This window comes from Musa acuminata, chromosome BXJ2-6 (assembly GCF_036884655.1).
Source record: "Musa acuminata AAA Group cultivar baxijiao chromosome BXJ2-6, Cavendish_Baxijiao_AAA, whole genome shotgun sequence".
Taxonomy (NCBI): domain Eukaryota; kingdom Viridiplantae; phylum Streptophyta; class Magnoliopsida; order Zingiberales; family Musaceae; genus Musa; species Musa acuminata.
In genome coordinates, this window is record NC_088343.1 from 34,460,126 (window position 1) to 34,483,050 (window position 22,925).

General features: G+C 35.8%; 1 protein-coding gene across 2 annotated transcripts; it reads right to left on the bottom strand.

Moving 5' to 3' along the window:
• Nucleotides 1-397: 397 nt before the first annotated feature.
• LOC135615342 (protein translocase subunit SECA2, chloroplastic-like) lies at nt 398-22,582 on the bottom strand. 2 transcript variants are annotated; one of them, XM_065113668.1, is made up of 32 exons: nt 22,239-22,580; nt 22,034-22,171; nt 21,816-21,885; nt 21,601-21,665; nt 21,368-21,488; nt 18,632-18,723; nt 18,432-18,497; nt 18,112-18,176; nt 17,961-18,048; nt 17,796-17,861; nt 17,612-17,727; nt 17,240-17,330; nt 16,371-16,454; nt 16,163-16,255; nt 15,984-16,079; nt 15,802-15,887; nt 13,968-14,046; nt 13,725-13,838; nt 13,355-13,450; nt 13,190-13,253; nt 12,803-13,092; nt 9,886-9,941; nt 8,577-8,694; nt 8,401-8,481; nt 5,769-5,848; nt 3,677-3,731; nt 3,521-3,590; nt 3,247-3,436; nt 3,017-3,140; nt 1,225-1,299; nt 957-1,132; nt 398-766 (listed from the first exon to the last, which is right to left on the bottom strand). In XM_065113668.1, the coding sequence occupies exons 1-31, from the start codon at nt 22,437-22,439 to the stop codon at nt 968-970; spliced, it is 3,195 nt and encodes a 1,064-aa protein (XP_064969740.1). In that variant the 5' UTR covers nt 22,440-22,580; the 3' UTR covers nt 398-766; nt 957-967. The 2 variants fall into 2 exon arrangements, 1 of the variants encoding a protein (XP_064969740.1); XR_010487972.1 differs by lacking the exon at nt 398-766 and adding an exon at nt 2,474-2,533 and having other exon boundaries at nt 980-1,132; nt 22,239-22,582.
• Nucleotides 22,583-22,925: the final 343 nt, after the last annotated feature.

Sequence of the window (22,925 nt, forward strand, 5' to 3'; positions counted from 1 at the left end):
TACGAACTTTGAGTCGCCAATGACACCTCCCCAGACTCAGTCGAGATGCAAACCAACCAGGCATGCGTCTGTCTTCGTAACATGTGGTGTTCAAGCTGGAAGCTTTTGAGTTGCTTCTTGATGTTGATGCATGCTGTCGATACATGGCATGTCTCAGTTGCATTCTATCACCAGGCGACGGTGAGGTATCTATCACCTATCTCGTTTTGACTCGATCGAACATGCGGAGAAAAGGCACCACATTGTCGTTGCAAGCCAAGGTACATAATCAAGGTACATACTCGATCGAACTATCCTTCTATAGAGGACTTTGGTAAAACTATTTAATTAGTGCAGCACACCTAATCGATGTTACGATGGTAATGGAACAATCCTGTGCCAAGCCCACCCCAAGATATGGCATCGTGCAAGCCATTTTAAAGTTCAGTAGCAAAAATTGTATTAGAGAAACGCTTACATGGCATCCAGCATCAAAATTATGCAGAAACAACAATAACATGGCTCAAATAATAGGGGGCATACATACAGATGGTGGCAAATTGATGGATTTGTACCACCACCATCAAGCACCGATGTTAAGACCGTGGCAGTCGATGCTGGGCTAAGCATAGTCTCACTTCCATCACTACTGTGAATAAATTTCCCGAGTGCTCTTATGATCAAAGCCCCAAGTTTACTGCAACTCGATAAACCCCAGCAAAAGAGGCGCACGTGTTCATGCAATAAACACAGCAAAGCAGTCATGTCCAGTGGATACTTTTTCTTCCTGTCCAACAAAAAGAAGTTGAAGCAAAACAAACCATCCGAGTCATAAAGAAGTGCAACACTAAGCTATCAACTGAAGAAAACCAAGGCACACCTGGAAGAATAAAGATTTAAATATACAGTTCTTGCAAAACTGAACTTAATATAACAAAGCATCAGTAGGACAAGGAAGAAAGAATTTACAAACCTACATGTTTGACTTTCAGGGTGCGTACAAGTCAGTGGATTCCATCGGAGATGACCAATAATGGAGTAATGATTCTACAGTCATTCTTCGAGTGGCACTAAGCATTGAGATGAAAAATCGACACCCATCTATTTTATACTCTTCCAGCGGATTTCTGTGCCCGAAGCTCCGGACATTCACCTGCCATACAGTTCTTAAATGTGTCATTTGATGATGTCTTCAAGCAAGTGGAATAGGTGAGATAAAACTTGATTCATGAAGTATAAAGTTACCGCTGAACTGAGCCTGTTCATATTTATCAAATGGTCCCTCCAAAAAGAATCTAGTGTCTTCACAATAACTTCTCTCTGCAATTTGATCATAACAAAATATCAACAAAATGTGCATTTTCCAAGAACAAACATGTAACTCGACCAACAATTGATACGGGTACCCTAATCTGGCTTATGCAAATCATGTAGGTGTATGTACCAAACAGACTCATCCCTACACCTGGCTAGCAGCCTCACTGTGGCAAAACACTGCTGGCCAGTAGCCGAGGACAGGCCATTGTTACCTAGCCGGCACCATCCTGTGAATTGCAAGCCCCCACTGTATCCTTGTTGAAGATGAGTTGAAGTTTTGTATTTTCATATTATATCAGATATCATAAATTAAAATTTAATTAGCCATGCCTAGATTGGCTTAACCATTATAAATTTGGGTTAAATGGATGATTGTGATGTGAGGTATATATCTTAAGGAATCTAAAATTTGAAGGGTCAATATAAGCAATTTCAAGATTAAGGGGGACAACTACACAACTAATGTTAGATATTAGAATAAGAAATTTTTGGTCCAGTAGGTTAACAGAAGAAATTTGTCAATGCGGTAGTGACCTTGGAGGAAGCACATTTTGATGTCTCATTATTTATTTCTACAAAATCTAAGGAACCTTCTGTAACTGCAAAAACACAATATTTCTAAGTTGTGAATCATTTTCAAAACAAGAGAACCTCAAAAATGCTTGTGGCCCTGTCTTATGCAGGCATGACAGCACCCAAGCAAATTTTCATAGAACCTAGAATCCTCAATAGCAACACCAGTATGAAACATACACACATTCTAAGAAACTACATAGTTCAATATTGTGGTTTTCTTAAGCTAAAAATGAATTCTACACAAAACTCATCATCAAGCCCAGTGCAACCAAGACAATTAGCTGTGTGCAAAGACTCGAGATCCAAAACCTAAATTGAACTTTGGTAGAAACTTGGCTAATTGCCTCCATATTAGGAATATTAGGAATATCTAGAAGGAAGAAATTGACACAAAAAATAATTTGAAATTAATGTAACAGTGGTTTATAAGATGTAAATGACAAATTGTAACAAAAACATTTTTATTTTTATTTTTTAAAATTTAAAATCAGAATGACAGTTTTGCTTTATTTGAAATCATCATTATTTTATGCTGGTTAAACACGACAGTGTTTCACGGACTACAAAAAGTTAAACACTATAGTGCTCATACATAAAGTACCTGAATATGCTGCTAGAACGGGAAAAAAAGAACCATCCGTCAGATAACATTTGCCAAGACCTACCACAAAACGACTCAATCATTTTTCTACTTGATTTTCACAAATCTTTCAGGGTGTAAGCATCACACAAACTCACTAATAGGCCTTAGAAGTCTGATCTCAACATTATGCCAAAACGATATTATGAACTCCACAGCTACAGATACATAACAGTATCACGCTATTCTGGAATTGACATTGAGGACTCTTTCAGTCTTTTTTTTTGTGAACTAGTTTTCTTCATATTATACATCATTGATCCTATGGCATAAAAGAACTAAAAAGGAAACTGCAACATGAGAGATTTTTCTTAACAAGTCTTGAATAATTTAAAAAAAGCACCTTGGAGTGTGCTAAGCCAGAGATAATATTTTCACAGCTAAAGAATGGAAAATGCTAATTCATGAAAACTGGAAAAATATCATGAATCTAGTACACAAGGCCCAATATGGGGATCTGGGGAAGGTTGATGTCCAAAGTAAAAAAATAAAAAACCATGTTACCTCAATTTCTTGAATGTATGAATCATCATAACCAGAGTCTTGTACAACTTCTAAATAAGAAGCAATTAAAAAGTCTCCAAGATACTTGCGAAGAAGGTTAGTGGTCCCTTGATATCTTCCTTTCCTACATTGTATGAACCACAAACTTTCAAATATGTGTACGTGTAGATATTTGCTGACAAAATTAAGTGAAGTGCATCTTAATGCTGATATTATCTGAAGGAAATTACTTTATTGTCTCATCAGTACAGATACCAAGCCAACGTCTTAAAGACAATATTTTCTTGCGGATTCCTCTGAATGTGTTTGGAGGTATAGGCAAGTTTGGAAGAGAGAAATTTTCCACCTCCATTATACGTAACCCATGAATTTGCTCAAGGGACATCAGTAGTTCCTCTTCCCTGACCTCTGCAAATGATTCTGCAAATTACAAATATTTCTTTTGTCAAAAACTTCCATGCGACATTAGTTTTGAAGTAAAACCCAGATACTTAGTTGCAATACCGGCCAATATGTTTCCGCCAATCTGAATATATTCATCCATGAGTTTCCGCAAACTCCAATTACTAGGATGCTTTACAAGAGGAAGAAGGCATTTAGAACTGATATATCAAAATTCTAGAGATAACTAAGATTCATTTAGTGATTAGGTCGCAATACCTTTTCTGGATCAGCATTTTCAAGGACAATTTCATCAACTACTGCTTGCATGTATCTACAAGGAATTTAAGCATTTAAAACCCCTTGATGGACTAATTGACAATCAAGAGAAAAACTCAAGTCCAAAAGTAGATTTTAAAATAAGAGTTGGGATATGTTTGATCTGAGGCAAAAAAAAATGAAAATTCTCAGCCAATGGAATCTTCAAAATTTTTAAAAAGAAAAAACTATGTGAATAGAAGTGTTGACAATCTGAAAGCCAAAAAAGGCCTCTGACTAACAAGCACAATACAGGATTAACCTATATTACATAATTCTCTACTGGTTGGACATTCTTGCATCAATAAGTTGGAGATAATAATGAAAGAAATCCAATTCTAAACAGCAAAGAAAAAAATTTATTATATGTTCTCTAGGACTATATATATTTCTAATCACAGCTTCCTTGATCATTTTTTTTATTTTCCATGTTCTCTTTTCATTTTTTGCCTGTGCTCAAAAGATTTTTTTTATCGAAAAACAGTAGAATCTTCAATTCAGATGACCATAAAGCTCTGGCACTTTATGTAGATCAGAAATCTACCTTCTGGAATCATGAATCCCCCCATCCAAAGCTTCCATAAGAGTCTTTTATAATTTATGTGACCTTCCTATATGGCATGTGATACATGTGGTATTCCTATTCCTTGTTACCTCATACAGTATGAGAAACTGTTTTCCCTTCTGTTTTTTCTATTCTTCTGTGTTCTTATTTTCTGATTTATTTGGCATACTTGTAAAACAAAGAACAACCTGAAGCACAAAGAACCTAAATTTATGCAACCTTACCCAGGCAAGCAAGGATGATGTTTCTGAGACCACACCTTATAATCACCTAATTGCAAAGGAACAACCTTACAGTGTTACCAACCCACCCTCTATTTGACACTATGTGAACTTTTCATTTTTTTGCTTTATTTCCACAGTAGGGTTCTTTTATACAATTTATCACAAATTATTAATGAAAAATATATATGGATGTCTACTGACATCTTTTCTTCTGAAAAATAAGAAAACAAAAAACAAACATATTTCTATGCAACTTTGTATAACAGAAAGTAGAGAAAACATGAGGGACAACGTAGCTTGATCTTAAACAGAAAGTAAATGAAACAGGAAGGAAGCAACACAAAGTTTCCAACAGCCCTTATTGAAGAAGAGCTTTGTTAAATGGCAACTGCTTGGACACTGAAAGTTTGGCTGTACCTAGTGGATGTAAAAGCAAAGCACCAGAGACATGCAAAACAAACAGATCATACTCATAACTAGATCATACTCATAACTGTTGGGAGCATCCATACAAAAGGCAGGGTGCAATCATTTGGACACTGTTGGGATCGAGATGCATCTAATAACAAAAACTGAAAATGAAAACATACAGAAAGTTGATTTCTAGATTTGCCAAAGAAACAGGAATGTCAATCAATGTCATTTTCATGATTAATTTAGTGACTTCAAAATTTTCATGTCAACGTAAAGTTGGTAAAGAGACTGTTAAGAGGGTGCCAGTGAGGTTTGTATATATTTTCTTGGTTGATGTTACAGTCACAGAAAGATCATGCACAAACAGTCTCTTTGAATTGAAATCAGCAATATGAGAAATCCTAAAAATCCAACAACGATGATGATGCACAAGTTATGAAACAAATGACAAAATCTGCTTATTATTATATCTTTAGAAAATATTCAAATATTATATCTCAAGCTTTGAAAAAAGATTTCTGAACATTCTCCTTACTAATACAGAATAACAAATAAGCACTAAACTAATATAGCACTTCGGTAGTCTCATCATAACATTGTATAACCATGGTACTAAAGGTAATAAACAAACTGAATAAGACATCGAGTTTTACGGTAACATTTCTGCACCCTACGATATAATGTGCTATACTGGCATCCACAGAAAACTAAACAGGCGAGTGAATACATTGAACACAGATAAGCGTTAGTCGAAACACAAGCAAATGTCTCAAAAAGGTGTGCCAGTAGCGTCAATACCATATACACACACACACACATATATATATACAAGAGAATAAATACAACTCACTGGAATACTTGTTCACAGCAGCTTTCAGAGCCACCTGCTAATATCAGTTGTCTAAGGCTATAGACATGCTTCCTCTGGACCTATTAAGTCAAAAAACATATGGTTAAAATCAAGGTCTTCAATTTCGAATAATACCGCCCGTATCAGACGGTACGTACCAGTCCGTCAACAAACCGGTACACGGACCGTCTGCTACCGGACGGTATTTATATATATATATATATATATATATATATATATATATATATATATATATATATATATATATATATATATATGTGCGACGTCGCATATTTTTTTTAACTTTTATATATAAATAAATCTATATAAATATATATATATAAATAAAAGATTATATATAAAGAAAAATGAGGCGAAGTTGCCTCGCGTGGGGAGAAGAGAGGCGGCGTCACCAAAATGTTTTTATTATATATATATATATATATATCGACGATATATCACTCTGTATACAGTACCATACCGTACCGAGCGAATGTCAAAACTCTAGTATGGTATGATATTTCAATCCTTGATTAAAATAACAAACAAGTAATCAAACACCCAATAGAGAAAGGAAACTTAAAAAGAGTCACAATGCCATAATAAGTGTTTTCCTCAATTGTTCTTCTTTGAAACAATATGAAGGATATATTAACACTAAATTTTACAAGTAAATTTAACCAAAATTGTTAAAGCAGTGTAGAAAAAAATATACTGCTACAGGTACTAACAGAATGAAGTCAAAGATTGTGACCAATTCCTTGTGACTAAGTTCAAAGTTTAATTTATAAGTTGAGTATTTGGTATACTAGCCTATATAGATTTCATTCAACTATGCCATTGACATTTGAGGAACCACTTTGTTAATGAGAAGAGGCATCGAAAATGACCTATTAAAGAAGTGGGTTCTACTATGGAAGCCTCTTGTTTCATCATCATTGTGGACATGCATTAGAATCTAAGTCCAAAACTGGCCAGTGGCCACACCAGTATAGTTCAGTACAGTGTACCAACAGTCAATAGAAGACAGAGAGAGAGCAGGAGGCAAAGGAGCAGGATGAGCAGGAGAAAGATGGCACAGGAGAAGACGATGTAGGACAAGGAGACAACAACATGCGTAAATAGGAGTTTGCAGCAACTGTAGGAAGGAAGCAGAAGCGACACAACAAGGACGAGATGCTAGCGCTGCAACAGGGAGGCGGAGGCAGTGATGCAACAGGGAAGAGGGAGCAGCGACGCAGTAGTGAGAAGATGGTGGTAATGTGATGGATGGGGAGACGATGGTGATGCAATGGAGGTGGAGAGAGAGAGAGAGTGAGTGAGAGAGAACCTGATGGAGAGAGGAGAAGAAGAAGAAGAAGAAGAAGAAGAAGAAGAAGAAGAAGAGAAAGACATCTATCAGCAATACTGTTAAGCCTTTGCCTGATACAGCTCAATATTGGTATGCTTATTGTTCAGTAAGGCCAGTATCGTAAACAAACTAGGCAGTAAGTCTGATTTGAACCAAACCAAGCAAAGGGGGGGTGGGGAGAGAGATAGCCTGATGGAGAGAAAAAGAGATAAGAAGAATAAGAAGAAAGGTAAAAAAACGAAAAACAACTTGCAGCAAAAACCTTAAAGAACTCCAGTTCGGTACCGGTAAGCCTACTGCCAATATAGCCCGATATCAGCCTGCTTATTGCTTGGTAAGCCCAGTATGGTGAACAAACTAGACAATAAGTCTGATTTTGAACCAAATTGGATGAAATCCCTCGTACCCATTGACTCTCGGACCAGTAAATACCAAGAGGAACACAGGAGATTTAACTCATGGTCCTGGGATGAAGCATGGACTTTCTTTTACAGCAACTTGATGGTACCAGGTTATGTCTTGCTGTAACCTTCAAAAAGTTATTTTCTGCAGTTGCCTAACCAGCACGGGAAATTTTCCGAGAAGCATTAAATAACCTTTTCTCATTCATAGGCTCAACTTTAAACCTATTCAGTTCAGCATGTTGTTTTAAAGCAAATATTATATACATATATATATACATATATATATATATATATACATATATATATATATATATATACATATATATATATATATATACATATATATATATATATATACATATATATATATATATATACATATATATATATATATATATACATATATATATATATATATACATATATATATATATATATACATATTTATATATATATATATATTTATATATATATATATATATATATATATATTTATATATTTATATATATATTTGAATTTCTTAAGCGTTCAACAAATGAGTCAGAATACTAGTAACAATACTAGAAAAATCTTTTTTATAACCCAACCTAGTAACTTGTAAGCAAGATAAAGAAAACAAGATATCAAAAACAAGAAAGGAAAATGACACCGTTTTGTCATATTTTAAGCATTATATCATTCAGATGTACGGTCATTTGAAATCTGAATAGCTAAATAAAATATTATCAACTTCTGCACAATATTAAGAAAAATCATGTCAAAATGGGGTTTAGCTTGTTAATAATCAACAAAAACATGATTACAAAAGATCAATATGATTTGTATATAATTATGTTATAGGGTCAATACAAATTTAATGAGCTTGAAAGATCCTACCTCCAGGACTTCATCAAACTCCACAAGACTCTTCCTTATGCCAAAGAAGTACTTCTCTGCATTTATTTGAAGAGCCAAAAGCTGTAAAATTTTTAGTAAATCAGGCAAGCACTGAGCCAGTTGCATTGATTTAGAGCAAAATAACACAACAACGATAGTGATTTAAATGAGAAGACCTGTTTCACAATTGTGTGCCCCTCAATTGGTATATCCTCATTATTTGTTATCTTTGATATGAGTTTCACAGCCCACTCAGTATCAAAATTGAACTTCTGAAACATCTCATCCTGTAAGCTATTCCATTAAACTAGAACTTAGTTTATGTACGGGAGCAAAAAGGACAACACAGAAAAACAAACAGATATAGCAGGTTGGTTTGAAACTTAATCCAAGCAGAAGCACTTCAACAAAAGAATGTTAAAAAACAAAGGTGTTTATTTTCAGCTTTTCTACTAAACCCCAACTGTGACTTCAGCAGGAAAAGTTTATCTAACATTCAGAACAATTAATTCACAATCTACCTAGATTGACATGTAATAGCACTCATGATTGGTTTTCAAGATCAAAATGATATTTAAACCCTAGATCTATGTTACATCTGTTTCAAGAGAGAAATGAAGTCACATGAACAGCAGGAAAAGAGTCCAAGGTAGAATTAGCATGTCTCCACTGCACTAACATTATTTTCAAAATTTTTAAATGAGGGCACAATGCTAGTCAAACTAAGAGCCATGAAATATTCTTTAGAATTTCATCAACCTTTCTTGCGCCAGTAATTCTGATAGATTTGTCTCTTTCAGTAGTGTATTTATAGGTCTCCAACAGACATGTTCATTTCACCTCTAACAGTTTTCCTTGGTTCATCCTCAATCAAAAGTAGGTTTAATTGTTCACAAATATATGTCCATCTTAATGTATCTTTTCTAGCAACCTTACCATCTTAATTGTATATGTTTCTTTCCTAATCATCATCTAATTTATACACAATCACCCTTATTACTATATATCTTATAGAATGTTCCTTTTAATCTAGGGGGTAACTCAGCAATTACATTACTCTCTACATCCCTCTCCACTTTAATCATTCTCTTTTAACTCTAAAATAAGTATTATGTCAATCTTCCCTACTTACTGAACAGTAGACCCCCAATAATTAAACCTTTCACTTCTAACATATTCCTTTCCATTCATCTTAACTATAACCTTGAATTTTCTGTTAATATTGCTAAAGTTATATTTCATACATTCATTCTCAATTTTAATTGGTCATTAAACCTTGGCTTCTAAAGTTTCTCATTATTCAGGTTAAGAATGCACCCGAACCAATCTCTCACAGATTAAAACAATATCATTAACAAATATATTGCACTATGAAGTTTATCTTGAATATGCAAGTACATCAATTATCGCACAATATATGCAAGGTACTTTGTCCAGTAAGTTGATACTATCCAACAAGAAGATCTATTGTTGGCAAAACAGTACCTCACCATAAACCTTGTTGAGCCAGGGTCACCTTGTCGTCCTGCTCTACCACGGAGCTAAAAATGAAAAATATAATCATAAAAAATAATAGATCTTACATGAAGTGTCTCTAATAAAGGTCCAAGTAAATAGAAAGTCAAACAATTAAATTAACTATTCTAGTTAGAGGAAAATTCTTGTGATGGCACCAGAAGATATACAAGTATACTGTGATGAGGACAGAAAATTTTGGAGTGTATCTGACTTTTTTTCATCCATGCATAATGACAGTAAATTATTAACCAAATCAGAGTTTAGTTCTCTATTTTTCTTAGACTAGACCTTGCTGAAGATTATTGTTATATATGGATTTTCTTGTTGTGCTTCTTTTGATATTTGATATCAGTTTTGGACCTTAGATATCAAAATATCCACCAAGGTGATATTTATAACTAGTCAATGACTTGACTTGCCAAATGAAAAATTAAAAAAAAATCCTTCCATACATGATTTTAATTAAATGTTTAACTCTTCTATGTTTTCCTTTTATGGAACAAAATTGCAGTATAATACTGAATGGTACCAAGCCAAGTCGTCTGTGCTGGTGCTTGGTAGGTTCAGTAAATACTAATTAATATTTACCAATCCAACCAGTATTTGAAACCTTAATAAGGACCAAATTAAAGTTGCCATACCTTTCTTCAATGTTAGGGACATGAAAGTCATGCCAATATGTGCCTGTGTTGATGCATGCCAGGCCAATTTTTGGTTTGTGCTAACTAGCAAAATCCTTGAGCCTGATGTCATGGTTACAGGCATTTGAAGCCTCCACACAATCAGGCTTAAACTCTTCTCTCTTCCTTTCTGACCTGACATAGACCTAGGAACTACTACATGACTTGTGCCCGAAATTTAAAAAAAAAAGATAAGATGTGACCAAATTTAAGTAATTAAACTATTTAGTGTCCTCTAACTTTGTGATGCAAATATAGCACAATCACCCATTATTTTATATACAATCTATATGCCTATAACTGATTCGACTTGGCAGATCCTGAATTTCAGCAACTCCAGCAACTAAAATTAAGATTTATTTTTTCAGGGGTTTACTTTGGCATCTGATGTCTCTTCAATGTTGTCTTTGGCATGCTTTTCATGCTCTTAGAAAATCATTTGTTCTTCCCATAATATGTTGAAAGCTTCTCCTGCCAAATTATTTTCTCAACTTACAAGACCACACGTATTGTGCTATTAGTTCTATCCCCCTCACCACTTTGTGGGACAGAAGCAACAATGAACGCTCTAAGTTTGGTTTTCAACTCTTTCTTAAGAATACATTTATCTGTAGCTGACCACATAATACCCATATTTCAACTCTTTTACAGCTCACCTTGGTAGCTTATGCAAATCTTAAGGTTTTGGAAGCACTCTCTTGTATCACTTTGAAGCTTTTAGAGAAGATACGGTCCCTTAAGCTGGGAACACGGCACATATTGAAACAGTTCTCAAATGCAAATCCATTAAAACAATACATGGAACTCATATTTACCACCAAGGATAATTCATCATCAAGGATTCCCTACATAGCAATCAAATGCTTTGAGTAGACCACTATGATCAAAGATGATGGCTAAACTGGAAAATTATAAAATTCATGATGACAGGAAGCACGGAATGATTTTTATGGGATTGAGGAAGTTAATGGCCTTGGTCAACAAATGGACATGTTGGTGTTCAGAATTTCAACTAGTTTAAGACTCCTAGCAATGAGAGTCACCAAACATCATTACGCATGATATTCAAAAATTTTGTTTAAGTCAAAGATGGAATACCAAACAAGATGTATACCATGGTTGAAAAGGTTTCGGAACTTATTGACTGGTAAGGTACCTAGCAATGATAGTCACCAAGCATCATTACACATGGTATATTTTGTTTAAGTCCAAGGTGTAATATCAAACAAGATGTATACCTTGGTCGAAAAGGTTACGGTAACCTATTGACTGGTAAGGTACCTACGTATTAAACTGACCCATATTACCTGATATCGTTAAATAAAAAATAACTGATATGTAGCTGTATCAAGCTATGGATTTCTATATCGGTAATTGGTCGGACCGGTAAATATCTACCGATACAAACCAGTCTGACCAATATTTAAACCTTGATACCAAGGTTTAGGGATGAAATAGAAGAAAGAAAAAAACTACGAAGTTGTCAAAACTTTTGGCAGCAAACAAATTTAGCTTATAAAAAAATTAAAATCAGTAGGCAATAAAAAAGCTTGGACTGGAGATTTAAGGTTCCAATATAAGCTAAGAAAAATTCCTACTTGCTAAGTCAAGACCATGGATTAAGATTCCAATCCAATGCCAAATCAGCTGATGGCTGGATCAGTATGGTACAAACACAAGTTGATATAATGACACTCGATATGAGTCGATACTCGTCATACCAAAAAAACAAAGAGAGAAGATAGGCAACGAGGAGGCGACGTGATAGAAGGCGGTCATGATGCAGATGACATGGCGATGGCTACAAGGATGAGTAGGAGGTGGACAAGTGAGGAAGAGAAGAAGGATAGGGAGGAGAAGAGGAGGTGATGGAGGAGGAGAAGATGTAGAGGAGGTAGCAGAGGAGAGGAAGGAGGGGAAGAGGGAGAAGAGTAAAAGAAGAAGAAGAGGTGGTGGAGGAGGCGAAGAAGAAGATGAGGTGGAGGAGGGGAAGAAGAAGATGAGGAAGAGGTGGTGGTAGAGGACGAGGAGAAGCAGAAGGATGTTACAGCAATTAACTAATAAGCATGTTATTCAAAATTCCTTATTCTATCAGTACCATAATAACAATATGAAACAAAAGGACGCTACAGCAATTAACTAATAAGTAGAATTTAATACATATAATTAACTTCTTTAGTGATTATGAGATCAGAGCAACTTACTTGATTATCTATTCGGCGAGACTCATGTAATGACGTCCCAATCACATGGAGCCCACCCAACATTTTCACTTCCACCCCTTCATTAAAACAATGTGTTTCACAGTCCTTCAAGACAGCGAGGTAAGCAAGTGCTACTGCAGTACTGAGGGGATAAATCTCTGAATCTTCTTCCAATTGATTATCGAGTCCTTCCATTCCAAGTGATTGACTCATTTGTATGGACTCAGCGATAACAGATTTTGCCTTCCCATATGGCCAATCATTTCGCTTGCTTTTGCACACATGTTTTGCTACAAGACATAATCTCAGGAAGATAAATATACAAATATATGTAAGATAAACATACTATCATCAATGAGTGTGACACAATAAAATCCAAATACTTACCTATAAGTGCAGCCTTCGCAACCAATGCTAAAGATGAGGGTCCTATTTTTATCTTTGAGAAACCCTGTGTAACATTTCCAAAAGTTTTAGAAATAAGAAATATTTATACATAAAAACAAACATGTGCATAGGTAACTTGTATGATAAAGAGGACTTAGTAATCACCTTTTGAGAAATTTGCTCGCCATCATTTTCAACATCTGGAGCCTCTTGTGCCATAAAAGGCAGCAAGTTATCCTCTATTATTTTTTTAGCAAGCATCTTGAGACAGCAAAAAAGTACTCACTTATAAAGCATAAAGTTTAAGTATCTCCAAGACAATAATAAGCATCTAGTAATACTTAACAACAGACGAGATACTTATGCAGTGGCATTGCATAACAGTTAATGACTACAATAAATAAAGACAACAGACAACCATCTGTCCTATTGTTCCAAAATGGATTATCAGCCTTCGGTCCATAATTTATGAGCTATAATTTGTAAGGTAAGATTTGAGAAGGATATGCACATTGGAGACGAATCATGAGCAGACCTTTGGGTTACCACCAAGAATGATATCAGTGCCCCTGCCTGCCATGTTAGTAGATATTGTAATTGCATATTTTCTACCAGCTTGGGCAACAATTTCAGCCTCCCGTGCAGCATACTGGAGAACAATTATAGACACAGATTATAACATCAAGCACAAGTATAAGCAGAAAAATTCTGCTATAATGTATTTAAGATGAAATATCTAAATAATATGATTATGATAGATCCAAAAATGTGGAAACACCTTTGGCCTTGCATTGAGGACATTATGAGGAATATTTCGGGCTCTGAGAAGATCAGATAAATATTCAGAATTCTCAACGCTGCAAAAATAGAATATGCTACATAAGTTGTTGTTAATAACAACTCCTTTATTTTGGAAACATAAAAACAATAATATAAAAATACAGCAACTTCTTAATAAACAATTAATCTACAAATTAATTGCACATAATAAATCATAATGTATTGAGGACCAAATAGACAAGAACATCTCAAACCTATCATAAGTATGACCTTGCCTGCATGTATATTGCTTCACCATTGGCTTCGTCCAAAACTAAGTTCTTCGAAATAAAATGGCTATTACCTGTGTACCCCTGTTCGTGTCCTTAGTATTCAACAGCTGGGTAGCTCTCCCCATACGGTGGTTTCTAACCAACATTCTGAACTCCATAACTTCAAAGTGTTTTGTTCATTTGACATATATTTTGCACTAAGCTTTCTTTTATATTTGCATTCCAAAAAGCTTGAATGATATAAGGATTCAAACACTGTAGATAGGCGCAATTGTCACTGAAAGGCCAAACTTTAAATAGTGCAGTAAAAACCTGCTAATATTTACACATCTACTTGACTACTTAGGAAGGGCTTAAATCCATTGGGTGACTCTCCAAATGACACAAAAATTGGCAGATCTACCAAGGCACACGTAGGACAACCAACAGCATCCTTTAAAATATGAGAATGGCTAGAAATTTCACCCCTCATAACACAACAAGTCGATACAATGTGTAACAATTGACATTTACTAGTCCGACAACCATATGGTCCAGTACGATTGGATATTAAAGTGTTATTATTTTTTGGTTAGCACCAGAAGTACGGATCATACACTAGTACCACACCAGTCCAGTAGTTTACCAAAAATGGTACCAGACTAATCTAAAACCTTGCACCTCAGCATATGATTGAATGTTACCTCAAGAAACGTCTCCTGCTGTCTTAAATGTAATTGAAAATTTTCCATATCTACTGACTCGTGATACTGATTAAGGTTTTCAGCACTCTTAAAACTTTATATAGCAAAACAAATAGTATAATTTCATCACATTCTAAATCCTTATATTAACAAAAACATGTCATGGAATCGACCATTACTTAATGTTTGCGATTAGCACGTTCCACAATTTAACTAGCAACAGATAAAATTAATGAGGCCACTGAGATGGATCCATTAAAACAAGTAGTGACCACAAACCATGCGCATTTTACAGTTACCTTTCAGGTATGAAGACAACTTTTACTACACAATAATCAAAACTAGACAGTACATAAAAGGTAATTTACGATCTCAGTGCTACATGATACTGATTAAGGTTTTTAGCACTCTTAAAATTTTATATAGCAAAACATATAGTATAATTTCATCACATTCTAAATCCTTATAGTGACAAAAACATGCCATGTAATCAACAATTACTTAATGTTTGGGATTAGCACATGCCACAATTTCACTAGTAAGGGATAAAACTAATGAGGCCAGTGAGTTGGATCCATTAAAACAAGTAGTGACCACAAACCATGTGCATTTTACGGTTGCCTTTCAGGTATGAAGACAACTTTTACTGCACAATAATCAAAACTAGACAGTACTTCAAAAGTAAGCCTTTAACAAGACAAAAGTAACCTTTTTATAAATATATTCATAGACTAAGGCCACATTTTTCTAAGGCAATATGCATTTGACAAGATGCTTTTGTCATTTCCTTTTCTTGAGAAGCTGGTACTTCAGAAGCCAGATAAACTGAACACTGCACCACCTATGAATATCAGAGATTGTAATTCTAAGTTTTTACCTTGTCGTTCCAACTAAAACAGGACGACCCAATTGAAACATTGACTCAACTTCTTCCCGCACATATTCCCATTTCCCGCGTACAGTCTGTGACAAAATGAGACCATACCACATAATGAACTTTATTCTGTCATGATGGTCAGCAAAAATAATAAAATCATTAAATATTCTTTGAAGCCTTACTGCAAATGCTTGAATAGGTAAGTCAATTCGAATATTTGGTAAATTTGTGGGGACTTCAACAACAGGCATTTGAAACATTTTCAAGAATTCTTTCTCCTGCAGATGCCAACAGCAGAAATTAGTTTATAAATGTATCCATGAAAATCTTGAATTTATAACAAGCATTACATAGCCCATACTTCAGTCTTAGCAGTCCCCGTCATCCCTGAAAGCTTAGGATAAAGCTTAAAGAGTGATTGATATGTTATCTGGGCCACAACAACCGAATCAGCCTGAAACGACCAGAATGAGTTACTTAGTGATACTATCAGTTAAACCCCAAAGACCATTACCACACAGTTCTTTTCCTTTTTTTCACGTGCAAAGATTTAGAAAATTAAAAGATACCTGAATTTTCAGGCCTTCTTTTGCCTCTACTGCTTGATGAATGCCTTCAGACCATCGCCTTTTTTCTTCAACTCTCCCTGTAAGCTGGAGCATTTTGTTTGATTTATTTACAAAAAAACATTAACAGCCCTTGTAGTTGACATGAAAATGACAATTAGACAGAACACTAGAAAGCAAGCATGGATTTTGCATTTAGATCATTATTGAAACTGAACATTGAGGATCTTCTATGGTATGTTTATCCACCAAAAGTAAAATAAATAAATAATAAATTTAAATTTCTATACTAATTTCAGGTCCCTTGATAATCTATTACCAATGAATGTTGTATCACATACCAGACCGGTACATACTGATCGCTGGTCAGACCAGACGAGTATGTACCGGTCTGGCCACCTGTAAGTACCGGTGTACCAACATATTTTACACCGGTACATACAAATGTTTCAAAGACGAAGGAGAAAAGGAAGGCATAGTGGTGGAAGAGGAGGAAAAAAAGGAGACAGCGGTGGAGGAAGAGGATGTGGAAAAAGAAGGAAGGGGAAGGAAGAAGGGGAGACAGTGGAGGAAGAAGGAAGAAGAGGAAACAGTGGAGGAGGAGGAAGAAAGAAAAGTAAGCGGTGGAGGAGGAAAAAGGAAGAAGAGTAGTTGATGTTCAACTGTTTGCAATGAAAAAAATACTTCAGGATTTTGTAAGAAGAAAAAGTATTTTAGCTAAAGCCAGCAATAACCTCGAGCAAATAACATTTTGATATGTATTATAACAAACTCTGAATGAAGCAAGTGTTTCAAACAAATAACTGTATTAGGCATTAAAAAATAGCAGTTAGAGTTTAAATATATCATAATATCACAAAAATAAGTAATACCTCATTTATTATCAATGCTTTCCCATCCCTGACAATGTATTGCACATCTCTGCGGTAAAATTCCTTAGCCTTCAAAGCATTCATTAGAAATCTACAAAATTAGATTTATACAATAAGGTACCAACTGAAAGAACATAAAGAATAAGCATTTTTTTAATTAACCAAAATATGAAACTAGATATGTCCATATCAATGTTTTCATATCAATGTTTTCATGAACATACAGAGAGTTGTGCAAGACATTACAGTCTTTAACCTACATTTCAAAATAATTAAAGTAAAAAAATTGTCGACATCATAAATTACGGTTGCACTAAATGTAATAGGATATAGAAGTCCAAAAAGAATACAAGGAATCATTATGAAAGACACCTTGCCCATGGATCCTTTTCATCCCACAAGTCATTTGTTTCAAGAACCATCTCCATGAGAGCAACTCCTTCTTCGGTCAAATCCACAGAATTGTCTTTTAACTCGACATTGTAATGCTGCAGCAAAAAAGCAATTCCATCATGGCAAGGTTCAGTTGGCAAACTAGCAAATATAGAGAACATACAATGCCTCGTTCAAGCAGCTCAGCAACTTTAGCAGCGACTGGATATCTTGCAGCATCTTTCCTATCCTAACAGCAAAACACAATAAATTGACATTTTAAATTCAAGTCACTTAGTATTGAAACTGAAATATCAAATAAACATGAAATAGAGATTGAAGTAATTACCTCACCACTGATCAATAATGGGTTTCTTCCTTCATCAATAAGGACAGAATCAACTTCATCAACAATGGCGTAATGAAATGGTCTTGGCCTGCTTTACACATAAGATTAGTTGCTATCATGAATAAAAGAAAGAATTATAAAATAAACATACCATCTCATAACAAGTTGCCTTTTATTTCCTGACAGATTGTCACGGAGATAGTCAAAGCCTAGTTCCTGACAAACATCTAACAGTTGCAAGTTAAAAATAAAAATGCAAGATTAGTCAAACGCCACAATTTGTTGTGGAGAAGTTGAATTAATGATATTTAGTTGCTGCAAGTAGAATCTGCCAAATTCTGAGTTCTATATGAAACAAAGTGAATGAACAGCGGTGATGTAGGTGGCAAAAACAGTGACAACCATCTTGTCCTGGAAGTAACATATAACAAGCTAAAAGTAATACCATAAACCATGTGATCAGTGCTTTACCGAATTATTAGTGTATGTAATGTCACAACAATAGTTGGATCTCCTCTCATCAGCCTTCATGCCCCCCTACAGGTATTTGCAACAAAAATACAGAGGGTTTTTCTTATTTTTCAGATTTGTAATGTCAAAAATCAAATAATGCATAACATAGACTAGACAGACATCAAACTAAAGTCAAACACTTAGAATAAGGAAGATACCTGTATAAGACCCACAGAAAGGCCAAGGAAACGATGAATGCTGCCCATCCACTCAGCATCCCGCTGGGCCAAGTAGTCATTAACAGTCACCACTGTGGACATAGGAAAATTAAAAGAAAAGTTGAGTTTCAAGATAAACTGTAGGTGCATACAATTATAAAAATGGCCACAAAAAATTATGCAGGCATGTTCTATTTGAAAATTTTCCAACAACTGGTTCTAGTGTTGCTTTGAGACATTGAAGCACTCATCTAGATATAACTTAAGCTTGGACATTGGGTGCAATATTCAAAGTCTTGGGTACCAGACTCGTATAGGTCCCTGGCTGGATGGGTATAGGTCCGACTCATATCAGTACACTGACACATGGTACACTGGTGCATGTCATAGTACTAAGCGGGGGGAAGGAGGAGGAGAAGGTGAAGGAAAAGCAAAGGAGGATAGGGAGGAAAGGAAGAGAAAGAGAAGGCCAAAGTACCCAGATGCGGTGGCAAGCAACAAGCGGTGGATGGACCGATACAGTGAGAGAGCTACAAAGTGAGACATGAGCAGAAAGTCTTGCAACTTTTTTGTGTGAGGCTATGAAAGCAAGAAATCCTAAATCCTGTCACCATCTTAGAAAAGATAAACTAGACCGGACCATGCAAAAAGCCCAAGTCCGCATATTGGTTCAAGGTTGGACTGATAAATACCACCTGGTATGTACCAGGTCCACCTAAAATCTGAAACCTTGCTTAGTTGTCATTTTTGTTGCCCTCCTGTCACAAACGATCGTCACGCACCTGCAACAACTTCGTTCATCGAACCGTTCATCGCTTTTACATACATGTACAGATGCTTGGCAGCATGTTTTGCCTTGGTTTTATGTGTTTTTGATAGTAAAAATACATGTTCGAACGGGTTGCAGCGCTACAGTGCAACCGCTCGCTGCGCCGGGCAAAACTATCCCAAAATGACTCTGTTTTCGTGTGTCACGACCTATTTTCTGCAGACTGTAGCTGCACGCAAAATGTCAACCATCTCAGCACCCTAGAACCCCCCGGGTGGCACCATAGGGGATGGGGCTTCGAGATAATGTCGGGCGTCAAACAATCTTCACAAGTTCGCATGTTAACTTGACAGGAACTTGCCTTCACGCCTGACACTCAGTGAGCAGTTGTTTGTGGACTTACAACTGTTCGTTCTACCTTCTAAAGTCCTTGTTTTCTCCTTCCTCTCTTGCACTCAAGGTGCTCGTTGAATTGCTTGTAAAGCTTCCCTCTTGGCGAAACATTGGGACTTGTCCGTTGCTCGTTTTTCAAACTAATTAACTTTCTGTTTCGCAAGTCCTTTAGGACCTGTACGAGGTTGCAACTAGGTTGACCCTTTGCAGACGCATATGTCGCAAGAGCGCCTCATGACTTAGGCAATCTCAACTAAGTTCGAGGAGTTTGCGTAAGAGTGTTTCACGACTTAGGCAACTCCAGCTAAGTTCATGACTTTGCCGTAAGGGTGCCTCACAACTTAGGCAATTCCAGCTAAGTCTGTGACACTCTGGTTCATATATATGCTTTTTTATCATATAACAAATATAAAAATGCGAAACAACTATTATGAGAATAAGATGGCAAAAAGTCTAAACTCTAAAGGTTAAACCTTCAAACATAAAAAGGTACAACAATTTACAAATGTTGAGAGATGAAAGCAAAGTGTAATTATATGGATCAAGGTGGCTTTATCTTCTACAGAGCAAGGTAGACAATACCGAATGATATCGCCCGGTACAGGCGGTACGTAACGATCCGATAACATACCGGTACACGAACCGCCCGCTATTGGGCGGAACGAAAAATAATAATAAAATTATATATATATATATATATATATATATATATATATATATATATATATGTATATATATATATATATATATATGTATATATATATATATGTATATGTATATGTATATATATATGTATATGTATATGTATATATATATATATATATGTATATGTATATATATATGTATATGTATATATATATGTATATGTATATATATATGTATATGTATATATATATATATATATATATATATATATATGTGTATATATATATATACATATATATACATATATATATATATATATTAGAAAAAGGCGACGTTCGACAACGTTGCCTTTTTCAGATTTTATATATATATATATATATATATATATATATATATATATATATAAACGAGGCGACGTCGCTTCGACGTTGCCCTGCCTAGGAGAAGAGAGAGGCGAGTCGTCGAGTTATATTATATTTTATATATATATATATATATACCGAATGGTATACCGCTCGGTATACAGTTTCGTACCGTACTGAACGAACGTCAAAACTCCGGTACGGTACGAAATTGCAGACCTTGCTACAGAGTATATTAACTACATACATTTTGTTTATTAAAAAATATGGAAACTATATAAATAGGAAGTAACTACAGGACAACTTGAATTAATAATGTAAATTACTCTATAAGAGGCTAATTAATACATTTTTGGCATAGTGCATCAAAAGAGACTAAAATTTCCATCTTAGAGTCTTAGACAACTTAAAATGCCATGTTGAATATCAAAAAACTCTCATGTTGCATCTTCATTCAAGCATGAAAAGTATGGGAGCTGAACAAATGTGAATACTTCAAGAGTTGAGCTTTGCTACAAACATATGCATATAAATTTCATCACCTGCAACAATAGCTACTAATCATACCGTGAACTCCATGTCCTGTGAGTGCATTCAAATAAGCAGCAAGTGTGGATACGAGTGTTTTTCCTTCACCAGTCTTCATCTCTGCTATACACCCATCATGAAGCACTGCTCCACCAATAATCTAATTGCAGTGTAACAATTGGATTGGAAAACTTTAAGAATTCTCCCACATTTAGCTGTCCAAACCCTTACTTTTAAACAAAAAGAAAGTGTAAGCTACAATGACGAGATACCTGAACATCAAAATGACGCATGCCAAGCTTCCTTCTGGCAGCTTCCCGAACAACAGCAAATGCCTCTGCATGAAACCACAATAATTCCACGATAAAATTGAAGATGGGAATTTTTAAACAGTTATAAGATAAAATCAAGAAATATCAAACAAGAATCCATCAAGACCAACAAAAGAGATGGAGACATGATGACAGAATTTGTGAGAACATCCAACCCGCTTGGATATCAGCTAGAGTTTCTCCTTGGCTCAACCGTTGGCGGAATTCGGCGGTCTTCCCTCTGAGCTGAAAACAATAAAATTCACGGAAACAACCACATAAAATGAATCAAAATTTTATCATTTTGCCAGTTCCACCATATCCTTCCATTACTTTTTTGATTCTATCATGTTTTATACATATTCTTCTTATAAAACATAAAGAAACAGCCAACCTGTTCGTCAGACAGATTCAACATCTGGGGCTCAAAAGCATTGACAAAGGTAACGAGCCGGTAGTAATCTCGGACGACCCAACTGTTCAGGCTCCAGAGATCCCTCCACTTGGTGCCCTTCAAATGGCCCGCCTTCTCCTGAAACCAAAGAGGACAGCGTCAACCAGCTACAACCAAACGATGTGGGATCAATCACAGAACGCACCTTTAGCGAGCCCACGAGGGGATTGAGCGAAGGGCTCGCGACGGAAGCGGAAGAAAGAGACGGAGACACGAGGAATCGCCACTTCTCGGGATGGCGAGAGGGAGAACGGACGAGACAGGGGGCGGTGAAGAGAGACGGTTTAGATGGGAACAATTGGAGAGAAAGGAGCGGGTAGGAAGGGAGAGAGAAGCCGGCAGCCATGGGAGAGAAATCGGAGCTTAGGGTTGGATATGGCGTCGATCGATTTTAGTTCACTCTCAAAAATTCCGGTCGGCTTTCAGAGAAAAAAGAGCGGCGATGACGGAGGATAGCGGATCAACTGAGATTTTAGCTGTTGGAGAGTCGGGCACTGTTGATTTGGTCGGCATAAACGGCCCGGATTAGTTAGTCTCCCCCGGTTGTCATATCACCCCGACAAGGGAACCGGGTGACGACCCTAATAAAATAATAGGAAATTTTGAATTTAATTGTCAGCCGCTCATATGAATTAAGTTCGGATTCAAGTAGGAGATAACTGTGGCACATTTCTAACAAAATCGGTATGTTCTTTTGGATCTAAATCAATATGTGTTGTTGACCTTCTTTGGGAAAATTTTAATTAATCGTGTGTATCGGAAGCCTAATACAACAGTCAATTGGATTGCCTGTCATGTCAGACTTCAGGCCTGCCAAATATTTTGTCAAATT